At 44.4% G+C, this 18,771-nt stretch overlaps 2 protein-coding genes across 2 annotated transcripts; one reads left to right on the top strand and one right to left on the bottom strand.

Moving 5' to 3' along the window:
* Positions 1–2,466: 2,466 nt before the first annotated feature.
* On the bottom strand, positions 2,467–5,864 carry rhov (ras homolog family member V). Its single transcript, XM_083642575.1, has 3 exons — positions 5,561–5,864; positions 4,993–5,051; positions 2,467–4,705 (listed from the first exon to the last, which is right to left on the bottom strand). Exons 1-3 carry the CDS (start codon positions 5,763–5,765, stop codon positions 4,259–4,261), a joined length of 711 nt encoding a protein of 236 aa, XP_083498701.1. The 5' UTR covers positions 5,766–5,864; the 3' UTR covers positions 2,467–4,258.
* A 601-nt stretch (positions 5,865–6,465) lies between these two features.
* On the top strand, positions 6,466–15,461 carry vps18 (VPS18 core subunit of CORVET and HOPS complexes). Its single transcript, XM_083642572.1, has 9 exons — positions 6,466–6,831; positions 7,014–7,155; positions 7,392–7,483; positions 8,051–8,301; positions 9,958–10,311; positions 10,618–11,880; positions 12,742–12,951; positions 13,727–13,963; positions 14,505–15,461. Exons 1-9 carry the CDS (start codon positions 6,729–6,731, stop codon positions 14,799–14,801), a joined length of 2,949 nt encoding a protein of 982 aa, XP_083498698.1. The 5' UTR covers positions 6,466–6,728; the 3' UTR covers positions 14,802–15,461.
* Positions 15,462–18,771: the final 3,310 nt, after the last annotated feature.

Here is an 18,771-nt window from a genome sequence, read left to right as displayed (position 1 = left end):
CAAGATTTTTGATTGTTATTAAACAGTCTAAATGTAATATCGATGCATCACATCTTACCTCTAATAGTAGACGAGACCAACGCCGAGTAGTCTCGCTTGAACCCCGAGTGAATCGGCCAGTGTTGTCTTGATGATTAGTCTGTCTGCGGCCATAACCACAAAATAACAAAATAACTTCCAAACAAACTGTCAGAATATAACGAGAGATGTTCGCGAGAGTAGCAAGCCCCTGCATGGCGTTCTCCGTGTTTATGGTCTGTTGCTAGGCAGAGCGAAATGGTTGAAGGCAGGCAGCTGCCGTAAACCGTTTCGTTTCACTTCCGGGTTTATCCGGCCCACCGGTAGACAGACACAGACTCTATAATCATCAAGAGAGCCATCTCCGATTCACACGGCTTTGGTCTCAGCTACAAGTAAGATGTGATGCATCAATATTATAATTATACTGTTTAATAACAATCGAAAATCTTTTTCCTTCAACTTTTTCCTGACACTATCTGTCAGTCTCCATTTATAGTCAACGCTTGCTTATAATAACATTATCGTCCATTTAGGTGTCGATCATGTTTGAACTTTGATTGAAAGATGGTTGGGATTGGATAACAGGGCAGGTTACAGAATCTGATGGGTCACCACATACGGTGTAACCGAAATGTGTGAGTGCAGAGAGTGCTTGCTGCTGGCTACAGTAGGCTACAGTAGGCTACAGTGTGTGGTCGCATTGACGGCCGCTGTCAGACATGTTGAAATAATTGACTCTTTCCCCATAAGAAGCGATGCGGTCACGGCATTTCGGTGGTCACAGATTTCGGTGTAACAGCGGTCTGACCATTTGCCCTGGGGGTCATTATATGTCAGCGGGATCGGGTGACAAAATGACCTGTGACCTCACCACAGGTCACCACCGGGTGTAGTATAGTCGGACGGACATAGATGACCGGCGTTCAAATAGAGTTCTGACGCATGTGTGTGTGTTGCACACAAGATGGATGGCGCACACTGAGTAATGGCTAACAGATTGCAGTGTTGTGTTGTGATGTATTAAGAGTCAGTGTGTTTTTGATCCTGCCTCGCTCATCTGTGTGTGACTCAAGATCTCAAGAACAAATGCAGTCTGTCACGTACAGACACACACACACGCACGCACACACACACACACACACGCACACGCATGCACGCACACACACACACTCACACACACACGCGCGCACACACACACACACACACACGCACACACAGACACACACACACACACACACACACACACACACAAACCTCTCCCCTTCATGTCATTTGCACTCGCTCTTCCATACAAAGAATCCGCTCCCCGCTGTTCTTTCCATCGCCCCCCCCCCCCACTCAGGAAATTATTTGTACCTTAAAGACCCCCTAATGTCATGTTGTAAGATGTATAAACTCTACTTTGACGAAATCATTTGTGATCCACAATTTTTTTTAATTATCTTGTCAAAATCCTTAAAATGACATCTACTCCTTCTCCCTCATTAAAAATGCCAGAATCTGCAAATATATAATATATATATATATATATATATATATATATATATATATATATATATATATATATATATATATATATACATATATATATTTTTTAATAAGTTTAACTGCTGAATACTGGACAGGGATTGGCTCCAAGTATCTGTGATGTCACAAATCATGATTGTAGGAAATGGCCTTTTCAGTGAGCTCAGAGAAACGTTCCACTTTCAGAAGATGAGTGTGGAAACAGCCTTCTAGTGTCAAACTGCACAGACATCACTCTGCACAAGCTGAAGCTCAAACATCCAACTGCAGGAACCAGAATCAAAACCTATTTGAGTGGAGGTCTTTAAAAGTGAGTGTTGGAGGCCTTTTTTGCATCTTGAGTTGTCACTGTCTAAACAATGTGCCCACACCATTGTTGTGATAAAACGGCACACTGCCGCTGTTTATTCTCAATCAGCAAATTTGACTCAATCACAGTCGTCGTCAGAAAGGCCCAATGTGAGACGCAGCCGTCAGTCACAGCATGGCTCTGCTAGTCTCCATCAGCGACCATGTGGATTCCATTAGAACTGGGCCCCCCCCCCCCCCCCCCCAAGCACAGCTGGAGACCCAGGTCTCACCTATCATATGCTTAAGACAAGAGGAGCGCTTCAGGAAAAGTACCTGGATTGGCCCATGCACACTCTCCAGACTCCCTGCAGGGAACAATGCTGTGCACTCTACTGCTTTTCCTGACTTCTTCTAAACTCCCCCCCCCCCCCCCCCAAAGTTAAAGCAGCTATCAGACTTGTTAAGTGGGCTCGGTTGTGAATTGCACAGACATAACATTGCATAAAGTGTTATGCTTCTAATAATAATAATACAGATAAACCATGTGCTTTTCACTTCATTTATTATGCATCACATCACTCCAACATGTAAAAAAAAAAAGACACGTCAGAGCAGAAGATCTTGAGATTAGTGACAATGACAATGACAATGATAGAAAATGTCCACAAAAAATAGTCAGTTGAGTACATCAATGCATTGAAAATCTGTCTGTTTTAAGGTTTCAACCGATAAAAACAAGACAAATAAACTGTTTTTTAAACAAACAGAATACCTTATACATGAAGCCGACTTCCACAAGAAGCATAGTAAAGCCAAGCCCTGCTTCCGGAACTTGGTACTTTGTTCAGCACATGTAATTATACAATAGAGAGGCAAAGTGACCACCTACTTCCTGCTTCAGCACTGTACCAGTGATTTTATCTGCCATTTATTTTCCCATAGACATTTCGGAAAATGCTTATAAAAATAGTTTTACTTGGTCAAACCAAACAGTTCAGCTATATTTAGAATCAGGAGAGACCATGCAACATTTCACTTGGACCAAAAAACTACATTGAACAAATATTTTCTTTAAATCCGCATTTTTTTTAACGTTTTGGTCCAGGTGAAATGTCATGTGGTCTCTCCTGTTTCTAAATATATCTGAACTACTTTTTTATAAGCATTTTACAAAATGTCTATGGGGAAATAAATGGCGGATGAAAATCTCTGGTACAGTGCTGAAGCAGGAAGTGACGTTCAGTCTGGCTCTCTATTACAAGCATATGTTCACACTAAACAGAGGCTATACAGAGTCCTTTAACTCTATGAAGCAGCAGGTCATTGAGGAGATAGGGAGGAGTGTATTGAGCATAATAAACAACGCGGTGGTGGTGGGAGGCCCTGCAGGGTGGACCTCCAGACTCCAGCGGCGCTGCAGCTTTTACAGATGCAGATTGTAGGGGAGACGGGAGTGAAAAAGGTCAAAGGTCACCTCTGTCCTGCACCCCTTCACCTCGGGCTATCAGAGGTTTCAATCAGACAGACGGAATACATTCGTTTCTGATTTGTCCCAAACTTATCACCCTGCTGTGCTGCTTTTTTCATGAATACCGTCAGTTGATAAGATCTTAAAGCAAAGTGTTCAGGGTGTTAATGTCGTCAGTTGATTGATTGAGTCAAAAACCCAGATAATAACAACCCCCCCTATACACACACGAGCCGGGGGAAGCTTTCACACACAGGTACGAATTTGGCACCTCGACTTTAGCCTCCGACTGCTGAATACAAATGGGCCGATGTGGCCAGGCAGCAACGACTACAGCGGAGATATGGCTAACGCCTTTACTCAACCCACTCTCTCTGTCGTTTGGCAAACACAGCCCTCTTTCTCTGTCTGTCACACACAGCACAGGCTGCAGGGGATAGTAATCCAGGCCATGCAAATATACAGCATTTACATGACTGTGAGTCTTTCCCCTCTCTTGGCTGGGCGTTCAGCGTGTTCTTGGTCTGCTAAGTTTCTACTACAAACCCTCCCTCCGTTCAGTGTCCTCTCCTCTCCACAGGCTTGCCACTGACGCCTATACGTAAGAACAGGTTGATACTTTCAAACTTTTCGGACTTGATTTTCCTCTGTTGACATGAAGCAAACGGGCGTGTTTGTGAGTATCATGTAATCCTCAATCTATCTGATGAGTTCTGAAACCAGACCCAGGCTGAGAGAGAATTCCCCAGAATCCCGCTCTGCCGCCTCCATTTGTTGGGCCATTTTGCATCCCCAGACACAGACTCACCAGGACACTGACTAGGAGGGATGCCAAACTGCCACAGTCAGATGGGGGCTGTGACATCGAGCGAAAGCAAACGATGGGTTCAATAAATAATAACAATAAGTTCGGTCCACAACCCACAGGGTCAATTGGTCGGTTCAGTGAGTTCAGACGAAGCAGAAGAACTTCTTCCAGCTGCACCTGGAGAAGGCTTTGGTGCGCCTGTCGGAGGACCTCCTCTTCTTGGCCTTGCGGGCCTTGTGCTTGATGGCGGCAAAGATGGCCGCGTCGAACGCCTCCTTCAGGTTCTTCTGGGTGAGAGAGGAGCACTCGACATAGTCCGTGGCCCTGATCTTGTCCGCCATGCTCCGGGCCCGGGAGCTGAGCACCGGCTTCACCTTGGAGCGGTCCAGGTTGATCAGGACGTTAACGTCCAGCAAGAGGTCCGACTGGGTGCCGACCAGGACGATGGGCGCGGAGGGGTTGCAGGCGCGGATCTCCGGCACCCACTTCTTGACGATGTTGTGAAACGAGGTGGGGTTGACCACGCTGAAGCACAGGAGGAAGACGTCCGTGTGGGCGTAGGACAGCGACCGGAACTCATCAAATTCTTCCTGAAATGTAACATAGGGAGAAAGCTGCGGTTAGTCATATTCAAACTGTGTGTAGTGTGGGTATCTGGAGACATCAAGGACCAAGAGAAACTGACTGAGCGTTCAATCACATTCAAGTCATTGTTGATTGCAACAATAACCTGATGTTGTAATCACTATGCTGTTCAACATAATCAACATATAATTATATAACAATATAATAATGATCAATAATTTCATAGAATGAATGAAATGGAAACAAGAACTTGTTGTTGAATCTTGGGTAAAATAAAAGTCAAAAATCGTACCTGTCCAGCAGTGTCAAGTAGTTGAACTTTGACAGGAGCTCCTTCCACCTGGACCTGACCTGTTGGAAACCACAGATATAAGAGTCAGACAGTGAGTAAAGAGTTTAGCTCCGTTTCAAATGATTATCCTCGTTCACAGTGATAAAATATGAAGTAGTAACATTCCATTTCCCCCCAGAGAGTACCGGTATTCACGCTTATATTCTAACTATAGATAGTATGGTTGTAAGCAGTTAATAGTTGATAAAAAAGGTGGGTCAACAAACTGGTGGGTCAACAATGCCTTCTACAAATAGATCATTTTAAGGCAAATCCACGTCAGCATTAATGCAATTGATTTTTTTGCCTTTTTTCCTTTAAAAAGATCATGTCTTCCTATAGTTTATATAATTTGATATTATTACTTATGTAGGCTACTATTATGTATAGGCCTAATGCTACTATAAGTTTCTAGTATAAAAATTCAGCCTAAAGTTGTGATCAAACTCCAATCCACAAATATAATTATGTTTTATCCAAAAGTTTCCACTACGTTGCAATAGGCTAGAAGTGTATATTTTGGACTCACCGGAGAAGACGTCAAAGCCCGTCTGTTTGTACTCCATGGGGTATCCGTTGGAGGTGTAGCTGATAATCATGCTGGTCTTCCCCACGGCTCCGTCCCCGACCAGCATGCAGCTGACGGCCCCGGGCTCCAGCTCGTCGGCCTGGGTCAGCCCGCAGGCGGAGGGCACTCGGGACTCGTGGTAGAAATACTCCATGTGAGGTGGCATGTCGAGACGCACTCACATCAACCTGCTCAAACTCTCTGGCTGTCCCCTCTTGTCTGACCTGTATGTGTGTGTGTGTGAGAGACTGGATGTGCACCCTACGCTGTCTCTCCTCTGAATGACGACAGGCGGCATGCGCCTTTTGCTTTGGCAACTTTCCGCTGATCAGACAGGTTGTGATTTGCATAGCCACCCCCACTGGGACCAACGGTGTGAACGCTTCCTCCTGGCTCCTACAGATGGTTGAATGCCAACCACTGAAATTGATCTGCGTTGCCAAAAATGACGCACACATTATGCGATAGGCCTAATTTATTGCATGATCTTATTTGAGGAAATGGCTTTCCATTTAAATGGGGTCTCTCGAAAACTGACCCAGATTACGGTTTTATAGATTTCCAAGTGGATTCCTGGTTGTTAATAATGCAACAAAAAGCGCAAACAAAACTCTCACTTAAAACAACGCATTAATTAAAACAATACTGAGCGATACCAATTAAAACAGCAGCACCCCTCCGGACTCTGATTCGGATATGCAAAGCCTTTAAATATCCCAATCCTATAATAATAAACAGTCCAGACTAAATTTGGGTGAATTGCGACCTCTGGTGGTAAAGTAGGGGCACTACACAAATTTTGGTCACATGATGATTCCCCAACCGTCACCTGACTGCAAGAGTGCGCCCTGTGTTGTGCAGCCACACTCGGAAGCTAAGCTAGCTGTCTTCATGTCTTGTGTGTTTTAAAATATTATACGTCCTACCTTTATGTTACAGAGTCAACTTTCATATTCTGTATATTCCTTCTCGATTAGACGCATGCGACGAGAGGAAACGCATCGCTGAGCCCTTCACGGGTGGAAACTAATAACAGCGTAGTCATGTCATCATAGGACTTCCTCGTCAGGTTTCTATTTACAGGCCATTCATTTTCAAGCATTCCTCCTGAAATTAGGTTAATTCAGCCATGGCTTCAATTCTGGATGAATACGAGGACTCCCAAAACACCAGGCAAAGCGCGCACCAGCACAGCCGCCTGTCGGCTGCCAACATCGGCACTCAGCACTCAGGTAGGTCGGGGCGTCTGACTCTGGGCCCTTCTCAAGAGATGCTCCATCTGACTCCCACATTATTATTATTCACATGCAGTGATGCTGTTTCATCACATTAACAAGATGGCTCACAGGTAAATAACGCTTGTATTTGTTGGAATAACTACTTTTTTACTGACTTGGGTTTGTTCGTTCCCTAGGCTTTGTGAATGTGAGGCTTGAGGAGGAGAAGCCGATATTCAACAAGCAGAGGATCGATTTTTCACCGCCCGAGAAGATCAACCACTTTGCAGTGTGCAACAATCAGCTATGCATGAGTCTGGGGAAGGACACTCTGCTGAGGCAAATAACACTCGTCACAAATCACATACATGAAGCACTACACAATGTGAATGGTCACTGTCTGGATTACAGGAGGTGTTAATGGCAATTCTTCACAGCGATGAATACAGATGTATTGTAGATTGAGTCTAGACTCTAGAGGAAGCTGTAAATGAGTTGGGATGATTTGTTTGCTGATGGAAGTATTTATGTTAATGATCGCTACATGACAGCTGTTTTTCCCATATTCTATTCAGGATTGACCTGGCCAAACCAGATCAGCCTAACCAGATTGAACTAGGGCGGAAAGATGACGCTAAAGTGAACAAACTGTTCCTGGACCCCACGGGTGAGAACCGACTCATTATTAGTGTCAACTGATCCAGATTTTCTTTAGGAAATGAGTAGTGTCTGCTTGCATGCATTTCAATAAACGGCATCTGAATGACCATATGCATTGGTTATTTTGATAGGGCCTCCTGGCAGCTCTAGTCACTCTTCGGTGTATCATTACTTGCTGGTTTGATTGACCTAAAGCTACAACGTAAAACATGTTTTTAAATTGTGTTGTGTCCTTTCTCCAATGGCCAAATACTACTAGTCATTCCACATGCAAGTGAAGAGGATACTATTTTATACACTAGACTTGTATTGGCTAACTTACAAGTTTGTTACAGAGAGATGGACATTTTACAAGCCTTCTCAGCTTGGATTAGTACACAATTATCTTCTAGCCAGCATTTTATTTATGTGATAAAGTGGAAATGTCTGCGCAATGCCCCAAAACCTCAAATGTCATCCCTGACGCAGCGCTCCTACATAATTGATATGATTGTTGTTCCCGTGGATTGGCTATGACCTACTAACAACAGCAATTATATCATCCTCCTCCTCCTCCTCATCTCTCCCATTGCAGGCTCCCATCTGCTGATCAGCCTGAGCACCAGCGAGTGTCTGTATCTCAACCGGAACACCCAGAAGGTGCGCAGCTTGTCCCGCTGGCGAGGCCACCTCATCGAGAGCGTGGGCTGGAACAAGCTGCTGGGAAGCGAGACCAACACGGGACCCATCTTGGTCGGCACCAGCCAAGGCATCATCTTTGAGGCGGAGATCTCGGCGACTGAGGGCAGCCTGTTCAACACCAATCCAGACCAATACTTCAGACAGGTCAGAGCAGGGCAGCAGAAGGGTCATGTGTCGAGACGAATACCTCTTGATTTAATCATTCACATTTCTATTGTTTATGGTAGTGCAATACAGTGGATAGTTTGGCGAAGATGCAAATGTGACTAGGGGAGGGCACCCAGGGGGGAGTGTACCTTTTTCCTTTTAGAACTAATAATAAAAGTACAATAATTTTAAGCTCATTCTGGTTTCCAAACATTTCCATTTTGATGACATCAGTGCCCCCCCCCCCCCTAAATAAATAATAAAATAAAAAGCATGCTACTTCTTAAATTGCAAACTATCCCCCTGTCATCTGACTCGTGCAGAGTTTTAAGTGTAGTAGTTTGCCATATGAATGCATCGTTTATTTGGTAGTACCTTCAAATTTGTCCATACTATACCAGCTTTATTGCACTCATGTTTGTTAAATGCCTCTACCTTTTATTCAGTTCAGTTCACTTTATTTATACAGGAAGGGATAAAAATGACATTTCACATGTACATTTAACTGGCCTGACTCAGTTACAAACTGGTTTTCAGCAGGTTCCTGTTCTGCAGTACATTAAACAAAAAATAATTAATATACAAGAACATGTTCAATTTCACTACATACAATATTACAGACCTAACAAAAACAATTACATTTACAGACATTCATTCATCAATACGAAAACAGCAACAACAAAAATTAAAACCTAGGGGTGAGTCGGATCAGTGATTACAGGTGTTTTCTAGCATCAGATGTTGTTTGTAAGCTTTTTTGAAATGTGAGATAGAGGTTATTTCTCTGGTGTGAAATGGGATCTCGTTCCAAAAATTTTGGTGTATGTGTGGAAGAATGATCTTAGTCCATAATTATTTTTGTATGCCGGTACTGGTATAAGTGCATGTGAGATTGATCTAGTGATGCGTTCTTGTCTTGTGTTGTGTCTTGGGAGTAGAGCTGTAAGTGTTGGAGAAGAGTTGTTTCTGAGCATAAAATAAAACTTAATGGCTAGACTTTTTGTGTACGGTAGTTCTGAAAAGTTGGAGCAGAGGAGTGTGAGAGTGCAGTACAGTGGTGAGTCCAAGGTGGAAAGTTACCATGAATTTTATATGCTCTGTTGTAGAGTCTTGCTATGGGTTCTATGGTTTCCTTAGTCGTGAGTGACCAGATTGGAAGACAGTAGGATATTGTTGAAAGAAAAATTGCATGTAGGTATGTATTTGAAACAGTGAGGGTGAGAAATGGTCTAATCTTACTGTAAACAAATAGTTTCTGATTTGCCTTTTTGACTAGGTGATTGATGTGATGTTTGTAGGTGAGGTGAGTATCAAGTGTTACTCCAAGGTATTTATGGTTAATGGGTGATTTGCAAAGTGTATGGGGTCAGACATAGATATAGATTTTCTAAGAGAACGAAAGTACATACATTCAGTTTTCTTGACGTTAACAGTTAGATGATTAGATTTCATCCAGTCATGGAGAAGGTGAAGATCAGAAGATAGTTTTGTATTTATGACATTAGGGTTTGGATCAGAAAAAACGATAACAGTGTCATCGCCATATAATAAACAATTTGAAAATTTACAAACCTTAGGAAGATCATTAATATATAATACCACCTATATTACCACCTCTGACTGAACAAATACTCTGTGGGTTCCCCGGGGCAGGTCCACTCCCTGGAGGAGGACGGGAGGCCGGCTCCGGTCTGCTGCCTGGAGGTGGAGCGCGGCCTGGAGAACAAGTACTTCATCATCGCCACCACCCGCAAACGCCTGTTCCAGTTTGTGGGCAAGGTGGCCGAGGGCTCGGAACAGCAGGGCTTCAGCTCCATCTTCACCCAGAACCAGGACCTGCTGCCCAGCTTCCAGGAGTTCCCGGCCAACATGGGCTACAGCGAGATCACCTTCTACACCTCCAAGCTCCGTTCCTGCCCCAAAGCCTTCGCCTGGATGATGGGTAATGGAGTTCTCTATGGGCAGCTGGACTATGTCAGGCCTGATTCCCTGCTCAGCGATGTGCAGGTAAACTATAGTATGATTTATATATATATATATATATATATATATATATATATATAGTATTCATCTGCAGCGTAAAGACTCCATGAAATGGCATCTTTACTTCCTGGATTTTATGCATTTCCTGTTGAAAGAGGATCTTGGGGTGGGAGGGATCATGCAAAAGTATAAACCAAGGGATATGAGTCAGTGAGAGAAAGGCAATTTTGGGGGGAGGGGCGTGGTTCTTCTGCTCCATCTTTATGTGTTACTTAAGTTCTTCTTTCTTCCCACCCTCCCTCTCCCTCTGTCTCTGTCTCTGTCCGTCAGGTTTGGGAGTACACCACTGACATAGACTTCAGTTTCAACAAGCCCATCTCCATCGTGCTGACACAGTTCCACTTCTTGCTGTTGCTCCCCGACCGAGTCAAGGCGATCTGCACCCTGAACGGCCAGGTGGTGTACGAGGACGTGTTCCCCGACAAGTTTGGCATCCTCAAGAAGATGATCAAGGACCCAGTGGGCGGCTTGGTGTGGATCTACACTGAGCGGGCGGTCTTCCGGTACCACATCCAGCGCGAGGCCAGGGACGTCTGGCAGATGTACATGAGCATGAATAAGTTCGATCTGGCCAAGGAGTACTGCCGGGAAAGGCCCGAGTGCATGGACATGGTGCTGGCCAAGGAGGCCGAGCACTGCTTCCAGAACAAGCGGTTCCTAGAGAGCGCCAAGTGCTACGCGCTGACGCAGAACTACTTTGAGGAGATAGCGCTCAAGTTCATCGAGGCCAAACAAGAGGAAGCCCTGAAGGAGTTCCTACTGAAGAAACTGAACAACCTGAAGCCGAGCGAGCGAACCCAGATCACCCTGCTGGTCACCTGGCTCGCGGAGCTCTACCTGAACCGGCTGGGCCAGCTGGAGAGCGACCACAACAGCATCATCTTCCAGGAGACCCGGGACGAGTTCCGTCAGTTCCTCAGCAGCTCCAAGCACAAGGAATGCCTGTTCAACAACCGCACCACCATCTACGACCTGCTGGCCAGCCACGGCAACGTGGACGACATGGTCTACTTCTCGGTCATCATGCAGGACTACGAGAGGGTCATATCCCACCACTGTCAGCACGACGACTACAGCGCCGCACTGGACGTGCTCTCCAAGCACTGCGACGAGAAGCTTTTCTACAAGTTCTCCCCCGTGCTCATGCAGCACATCCCCAAGAAAGTGGTGGACGCCTGGATTCAGATGGGCAAGCGGCTGGACCCCAAGAAGCTCATCCCGGCCCTGATGAACTACAGCCAGATGGGCAGCACCCAGCAGATCAGCGAGACCATCCGCTACATGGAGTTCTGTGTGTACCAGCTGACTGTGACAGAGGAGGCCATCCACAACTACCTGCTGTCTCTGTATGCCAAGTACAAGCCCGACTCTCTGCTGTGGTACCTGGAGCAGGCAGGCACCCACGCCTCGGAGATCCACTACGACCTGAAGTACGCCCTCAGGCTGTGTGCAGAACACGGCTACCTCCAGGCCTGCGTCCTGGTCTATAAGATTATGGAGCTCTATGAGGAGGCAGTGGATCTTGCTTTGCAAGTAAGTTGTGTGTGTTTGACTGTTTTTGGGTCGAGATTGTACTATTGTACTATTTAATCAGAAAACTTATCCAACTTATCCACATATCTATTATATTTGCATTTATATTTGCATTGATTTAATTACTGTATCTTCTTTTTTTTACTGTATAAAAAATCTATTAATATATATATATATATACAGTATATATATATGTTTAAAAATACAGTACATACTACAGCATGCGCTGGGACGCGTCATCAGTGATGTTAACTGGGGTCGTAAGGTGTTTCGGGTCTGTCAACATCATACACCCTCGCCCAGTAGACCCAGCCGAGGCCGATTAAGACCCCGACCCGCGTCCCGGAAGCAGCCGCTCACGGATCAGCCTTCCTACTCTGTCTGCAACGTTGCCCGTGGAAGGGTAGCACGCCCAATCCGCTGCAATAGAGTTAGTGCTCACCAGACCCTCCCTGGGGAAAAGGCAATCCTACCATGCCGTACCATGGGCAGAGAGGATGCCTCAAGAAGGCCTGTGCGCTGCACGTCATTGGCCTGCGCCGAGCACCTCGCTCTAGCCTGAAGGACCCCAGGCCGCGCAGATCTTTACACAGATTTTCAGGAGGCTAATCCGTAGCGTTTGTGGATTTCTCCCTCACGAGAGAATATATATATATATATATATATATATATATATATATATATATATATATATATATATATAATATATACATACATACTGTACATACATACATACATACATACATACATTTAAAATGCAAATAAAACGGCATTACTTATCTTTTATCTGTATATGTTTAAATGTTCTGTATGCTAACAAATGTAATTAACTCATATATTCATTCATATGTTTTCCCACAGGTGGACGTGGATCTGGCCAAGTCGTGCGCCGACCTGCCTGAGGATGACGAGGAGCTGAGGAAGAAGCTGTGGCTGAAGATCGCCCGCCACGTGGTGCAGGAGGAGAAAGATGTGAAGAAAGCCATGAACTGTCTGTCCAGCTGCAACCTGCTCAAGATCGAAGACATCCTGCCCTTCTTCCCTGACTTTGTCACCATTGACCACTTCAAGGTCCGTACTGACACTTATTAAATGCACTAGAGCAGGGGTGGCCAAACTACGGCCCGCGGGCCAACTGCGGCCCGCTGCCCATTTTTAAGTGGCCCGCCATGAATTTAGCAAAAAAAAAAAAAAAATTTTTTTTTTGCTAAAAACGTTTTTCCGTTTTAAAGTTTAAACCGAAAACGAAAAACCGAAAACGGGAAAAAAAACAGAAAAAGAAAGAAAAAGAAACGGAAAAACAAAAACAAAAAAACGGATTCCCCCCATTTCGTTTTTTCAATTTAAAACCATTGAAAATGGGTTATACTTGAGTACCTTGACCTGGTCTATTTATCTTTAAACATTTTTAATACTGAATGAATGTTTAATACTAATGTTATGTTAAATGATCTCTGTCTTAACCTGTTGGCACAGGAAAAGAAAATTTGAAAACATGCAGAAATACCCATTGTAATAGGTGAGCACATACTATGTGTCATATATTTATTTAGGTAGAAATTAAATTTTTGATGGCACAAGGGTTTTCTGGTCCAATTTTTTTGCCGCGAAAACTGCCGCGCTTAATATTGTTTGGCCCGCGACTCCTTATATTTTTTTGTATGCGGCCCACAACCAAAAAAGTTTGGCCACATCTGCACCAGAGTCATGAAGTAGAGATGGGTTAAGAAAACTCATTATATGCTTGTAAATATGCACAACTTATAGTACATAATAGTGACAGCTGTCAAGGAGACCACCGCCTCAAATCGGTACGAGTCGTCATTGGTTGGTCCCTGTGTTTCAGGAGGCCATCTGCAGCTCTCTGGAGGAGTACAACCAGCACATCGCTGAGCTGAAGCAGGAGATGGAGGAGGCCACGGAGAGCGCCAAGCGCATCCGAGAGGACATCCAGGAAATGAGGAACAAATATGGCGTGGTGGAGTCGCAGGAGAAGTGCGCTGCTTGTGAATTCCCCTTGCTCAACAGGCCCTTCTACCTGTTCCTGTGTGGACACATGTTCCACTACGACTGTCTATTCCAGGTAACAGTAGGGCTCCATCCAAACTGCAATTCAGAGCACTCATACTGAGTATTAGGCCTGTTCATGACTCTTTGTGGGGGAAAAAACAGACTTGGATCAGTTATATTGACATACAATCCATTTGTCTTCTTTAGAGATATCTAACATCCTAATTTGTTTGGATAAAGACAGGAATTTACATCTATTTGCCTGTTGAATATTTAAATGCTAAACGTGGGTCTTGGTTTCAAATTGTATTATTGGTGAAATTCTCGATACTATTGTAGCATAATATCAACGGAAATATCTGATACAAATATTAATCAGTGCGTGCTTACCACTAAGTACCTAACAGTGGTGGTGAGATGAGAAGCGCTACCATGTTCACGAGATGTTATGCGTTGGGCTTTTCATTCATTAGCTTACATTTTTATTTCAGTGACCATCTTAGGAAAAAAAGATAAACTTCTGTGGGAAACCTAATTCAAATATGATGAACAGACAGCAGCAGTTAGTCAGTCTCTTATTGCGGGGATAACATTTTTTTCTCTCCGCCCTCTAGGAAGTGACCCCCCACCTGACGGTCTACAAGCAGAGTCGTCTGGAGGAGCTGCAGAAGAAACTGGCCGCAGCCGCGCAGTCTTCCAAGTCGCGCCACCGCCCGGCGCCCAAGGAGGACGGTGACACCGCCAGCCTGGGCAAGGGCAACGCGGGCGCCAGCCGCGAGCAGATCAAGTCGGACATCGATGACATCATCGCGTGCGAGTGCGTGTACTGCGGCGAACTGATGATCAAGACCATCGACAAGCCGTTCATCGATCCTCAGAAGTTTGAGGAGGAGAAGTCCAGCTGGCTATGAACGAGGCCCCTCGTCTGTCAGCATGAACGGATGGACATACAAGACAATCCCCACCATCGATTTTGACATAGGATCGACCCGTTCACAGCTGACAGATTCACCTTTTTCCTGCTGATGATGCCTACTGCCTAAAACTGTATCAGCTTCATGTGATTCCCCCAGAATATGCTTATTTTGTTGAGGCTGATTTTAAGACTTTTGCACCCTTTATGGGAATATCTAGCGAAAAGCAGCCATCAATTGATAATACATTGTAATATTCTGAGCATTGTAAAGAAAGGATGACTTCTGCTTATGAAAAGAGGATGTCATAATGTGAAGTGCTGTACAGAACATGTATGTGCCTGAACCACCCTACTGATCGATGCTGGTAAAGAACGATCCCAAAGCTATCAGATCAGATACAACTGCACTATTATACATCTATAAACTCAATTAGGTCATCATGCACTTGTTTGATCTGGTAAACGCTTCAGCTGCACTTAAGACAGCATCTGTGTGTCCCAGCTCAATTCACCCTCTCAACTCTGTTACGTTTGTGTTCACCATCTATAGCACTCAAATTAGCTGGGATTAACAAATTAGTACCTCATATATTCACTGTTTTGTAATTCAGTTCTGTCAAATGTATGATTGTCAGTTCAACTGGCTGTTATTGTTGGTGTGGTAAATATGTAATAAATGATTTTAACTATCACACTGAATGTTTCCTCTCCCCCAATTATGTTGAAATATAACGATAGTTTTGCAGCACAGAAATGCAGCTGTTTTTATTTGCTTGGTCTATAACAGCATGATAATTCTGAGCAATTCTGCGGTTTAGCAATTTGGGTGAGTCAGTGGTTACGAGAAAAAACGATCTGGGGGACGTGGGCTTGGCCAGCAAGCATCTGTCATCCTGCTGAATTGTCCACTTACAAGTCTCTACCATGGAGTCCCTACTGGCTCCAGCCAGGTGCTGTTCTGTAGCTCACCCTGCCTGACCCCCCTGCAGAGGGAGGACAATGATGAGAGACATTTCCTATTTGGATCACTTGAGTATCACACTATCAATTCAATCAAATAGCAATCAAACTACAGTTAATGAGAAACACAATAACAAATCAGCCTCAATTCCCAGTGAATTCAGAAATATCCTATCAAGACTTGGGATGAAATAATCTTTCCTGTGTGACTGTAACATTGTATTTATGTAGGTACAGTACTAGTTAATAAATATACCGGATCAAATTGATGTTCCAGACACAAATATAACTGGCTCAGTGGCTCACCTTACCTAAAACGGAGTTCCCTTTGGGTGACGTAAGACGTAGCTCGGTAATCTTCGTGGTGAGCAGACTCTATCAATCGAAATCGGAAAATCATCGATACGTTTGCACTAGTTCTGCATACTATGCTTTTATACACCATATACGCTGAGAATGTGTAAACTACGTCAAGTAAAGACACGATTGTGATTTTCTATTCCAGTCTTTTCCCCGAAGACCTCGACGGGCGACCGTTCTTCTCTCTGCATTTGATTAAGAAGGCTGTTCCTTGCTGTATCCTCGCCATGGCGTCGTGTCTCTGCTCTCTCAGTAACAGAAAGTGGCCGCCTCTCTGCTGCTGCCGACTCAAAGCTCACAGACTCAGTCGGTGCCTCAAACCGCCATTTTGGAGTCAGAGAACCGAGAGTTGGCAGCAGCATCGAGAGAGACAAACAGGGGGACACGGGGCCAAGGTGAGAGAGTCCTTAGCGATTGTTATGGCGAGGGAGCAATGGGGGAAGATGGCCGGGAGGGAGAAAAGAATTAAAACATGGGGATCATTCACACAGGCAACCGAGTCCCCAGCTCGTGTCCGAAACAAGGGTACGAGAGGCGCGGGCTTTAGGGGCCTTGCTCCTAGCGACTAGCCAGCTAAAATAGCTATTATACCAATGTCATATCTTAATAAAATGTTTAGGAAGGGAGGTGGTGGCCTTAAAGAGACAGACCCGATTTGAATACTTCATATTAATGGTGCGAGGGGGACGTCTGTGCAAAAACTCCTCTATTGATAAGCTATGAAGAAAAAGCTAGAATAGGCAACATAGCTAGCTGGCTAGTGTAACAATGACTTGCTATTCAAGTCAAAATGGTCAAAGCTGTTTTGATATCTGGTGTGGCCAGAGTGAGCTGTCAGTCTGTACACTAGCACATTGACCCCTCACTATCATTGATCGGTGCAGTGCAGCGTGTGTGTGTGCATACAGCATACAGAGTAAAGTAACGTTAGCTAACGGTCGTTAGCTTGCCGCCAGCTAATGTTAGCTTAGCATTTTTTTTGCCATGCAATCCAGTGCGTAAGTGGCACCAAGCCAAGGTTAGCCGAGCAAACCGTGGCTAGGTTAGCCAGCAAACCTTGGCTAACGTTAGCTTGGATGTGCTGCTAACGTGAGGCATCACAAGATGAAAATATGGTGGTGATTTCAAATCACCACGAATCATTTAGGATTAGCAGCTTGCACTATTTTCGGCATGTTTTACAAGTACACCAAACTCTTTCTCATCCTACCACACAACTTGTTCTCCCCAAGTGATCATAGTCATTCATTGGCAAATGACAACCATAAGTTTACAATGGAGTTGACACTGACAGCAATATCTCACTGGCTCAATAATTGAAATGTGAATTTGTTGATTAAGGTAATACCATACTATAAGCTAGTTAAGTTAGGAGTAGATCTGAGGAAATTATGTTATAAATCACATGCAATCTTGTGAATATATTAATCAAGTCTGATTCCTCAATTATGAAATCCTCTTATGAAAACAAATTATACATACCGGTGTTATGCCGAGTTTTACACCCCCACCGCCAAATGCATCCCCACCTCACGGGAGCATATTGTAATGATTTAGTAGGAAACTTAACTGTTTAAAAATGATATAATTGTCTTGGTAGATGTGACCTCCAAGCCAGGGGGTCTGTCCTGGCTCATGGAGACCGACTTTGATGCAATAGATCCGCGTGGAGGTGACTTCCATGCTTGGAGCTCTCTTCTGGCTCAGGGAAGCCAACTTTGGTGCTTAAAGTCCGGGTACAGGTGACCTCGAGACCTGGGGGTCTGTCCTGGCTTTATGGAGGGGAATGCAAGTCTTGGCGGTTTGTACCTGCCGAGATTTGCATCCCTGTTTTTAAGTTAAAACAGCCCCAAAATATGGTGGGGATGCAATTCTCGGCGGGGGGTGCAAAACTCGGCATAACACCGGTACTATAATAGCTTGTACCTTTTTGTAAACAAGACAGGAAACTGTAAAGAAAAGCTCCTGCACACTGTCTCACCTTCTTAGGAGAAAATGTATTGGATATTATACGTTTCGGTCACTAGGACCTTCATCAGTATACTGATGAAGGTCCTAGTGACCGAAACGTATAATATCCAATACATTTTCTCCTAAGAAGGTGAGACAGTGTGCGGGAGCTTTTCTTTACAGTCTCATGTCTTTCCCCCGACGCACCTGTCATATTCCCAGCTGTGCAGAGATCCTTTCTGCTATGTAAACAAGACAGGAAAAGTAGGGGAAAGGAAAGCACAGGAGAGAGGCAGCCACTCCGATTCCAGGAACCTTACTGAACTATGCACATTATAAACATAAGCAGAAATACAAAACATGAAGTTTATGTGGCCTAGTATCTATATACTTCAAATAGAGCAAACAGAGCTGCCAGTATTGTCCTGGCAGCTTGTTTCTCTTTTTTTGTCTTATCCATTTTTGGGGTATCAATTTATGTTTGTATGATATTTGTTCCAAAAGCACCCACTCACCATGTCACTGTTGCATAATGAAGCTATAACACATGACTATAAACAGGACTACATTGCAGTAATCATAACATGTAAATGACCACTAGCCCCCATTGTTATTCTCATATTTTATAGTGGCGTCGCATACAATTTCATACATGATATCATACTGTGACTCATGGATACATGTCCTCCTCTTTT

This window comes from Poromitra crassiceps (genome assembly GCF_964638095.1).
Source record: "Poromitra crassiceps genome assembly, chromosome: 9".
NCBI classification, from domain to species: Eukaryota; Metazoa; Chordata; class Actinopteri; order Beryciformes; family Melamphaidae; genus Poromitra; species Poromitra crassiceps.
This window is presented reverse-complemented; position numbering and strand designations above follow the sequence as displayed.

Excerpts from the sequence above, each read along its gene's own strand:
- vps18 (XM_083642572.1), top strand. The coding sequence starts at position 6,729 with ATGGCTTCAATTCTGGATGAATACGAGGACTCCCAAAACACCAGGCAA. Across the intron at positions 6,832-7,013 it reads CATCGGCACTCAGCACTCAG|GCTTTGTGAATGTGAGGCTT; the intron begins GTAGGTCGGGGC and ends TTCGTTCCCTAG. Across the intron at positions 7,156-7,391 it reads GGGAAGGACACTCTGCTGAG|GATTGACCTGGCCAAACCAG; the intron begins GCAAATAACACT and ends TATTCTATTCAG.
- rhov (XM_083642575.1), bottom strand. The coding sequence starts at position 5,765 with ATGCCACCTCACATGGAGTATTTCTACCACGAGTCCCGAGTGCCCTCC. Across the intron at positions 5,052-5,560 it reads GGGCTTTGACGTCTTCTCCG|GTCAGGTCCAGGTGGAAGGA; the intron begins GTGAGTCCAAAA and ends GGTTTCCAACAG. Across the intron at positions 4,706-4,992 it reads TACTTGACACTGCTGGACAG|GAAGAATTTGATGAGTTCCG; the intron begins GTACGATTTTTG and ends GTTACATTTCAG.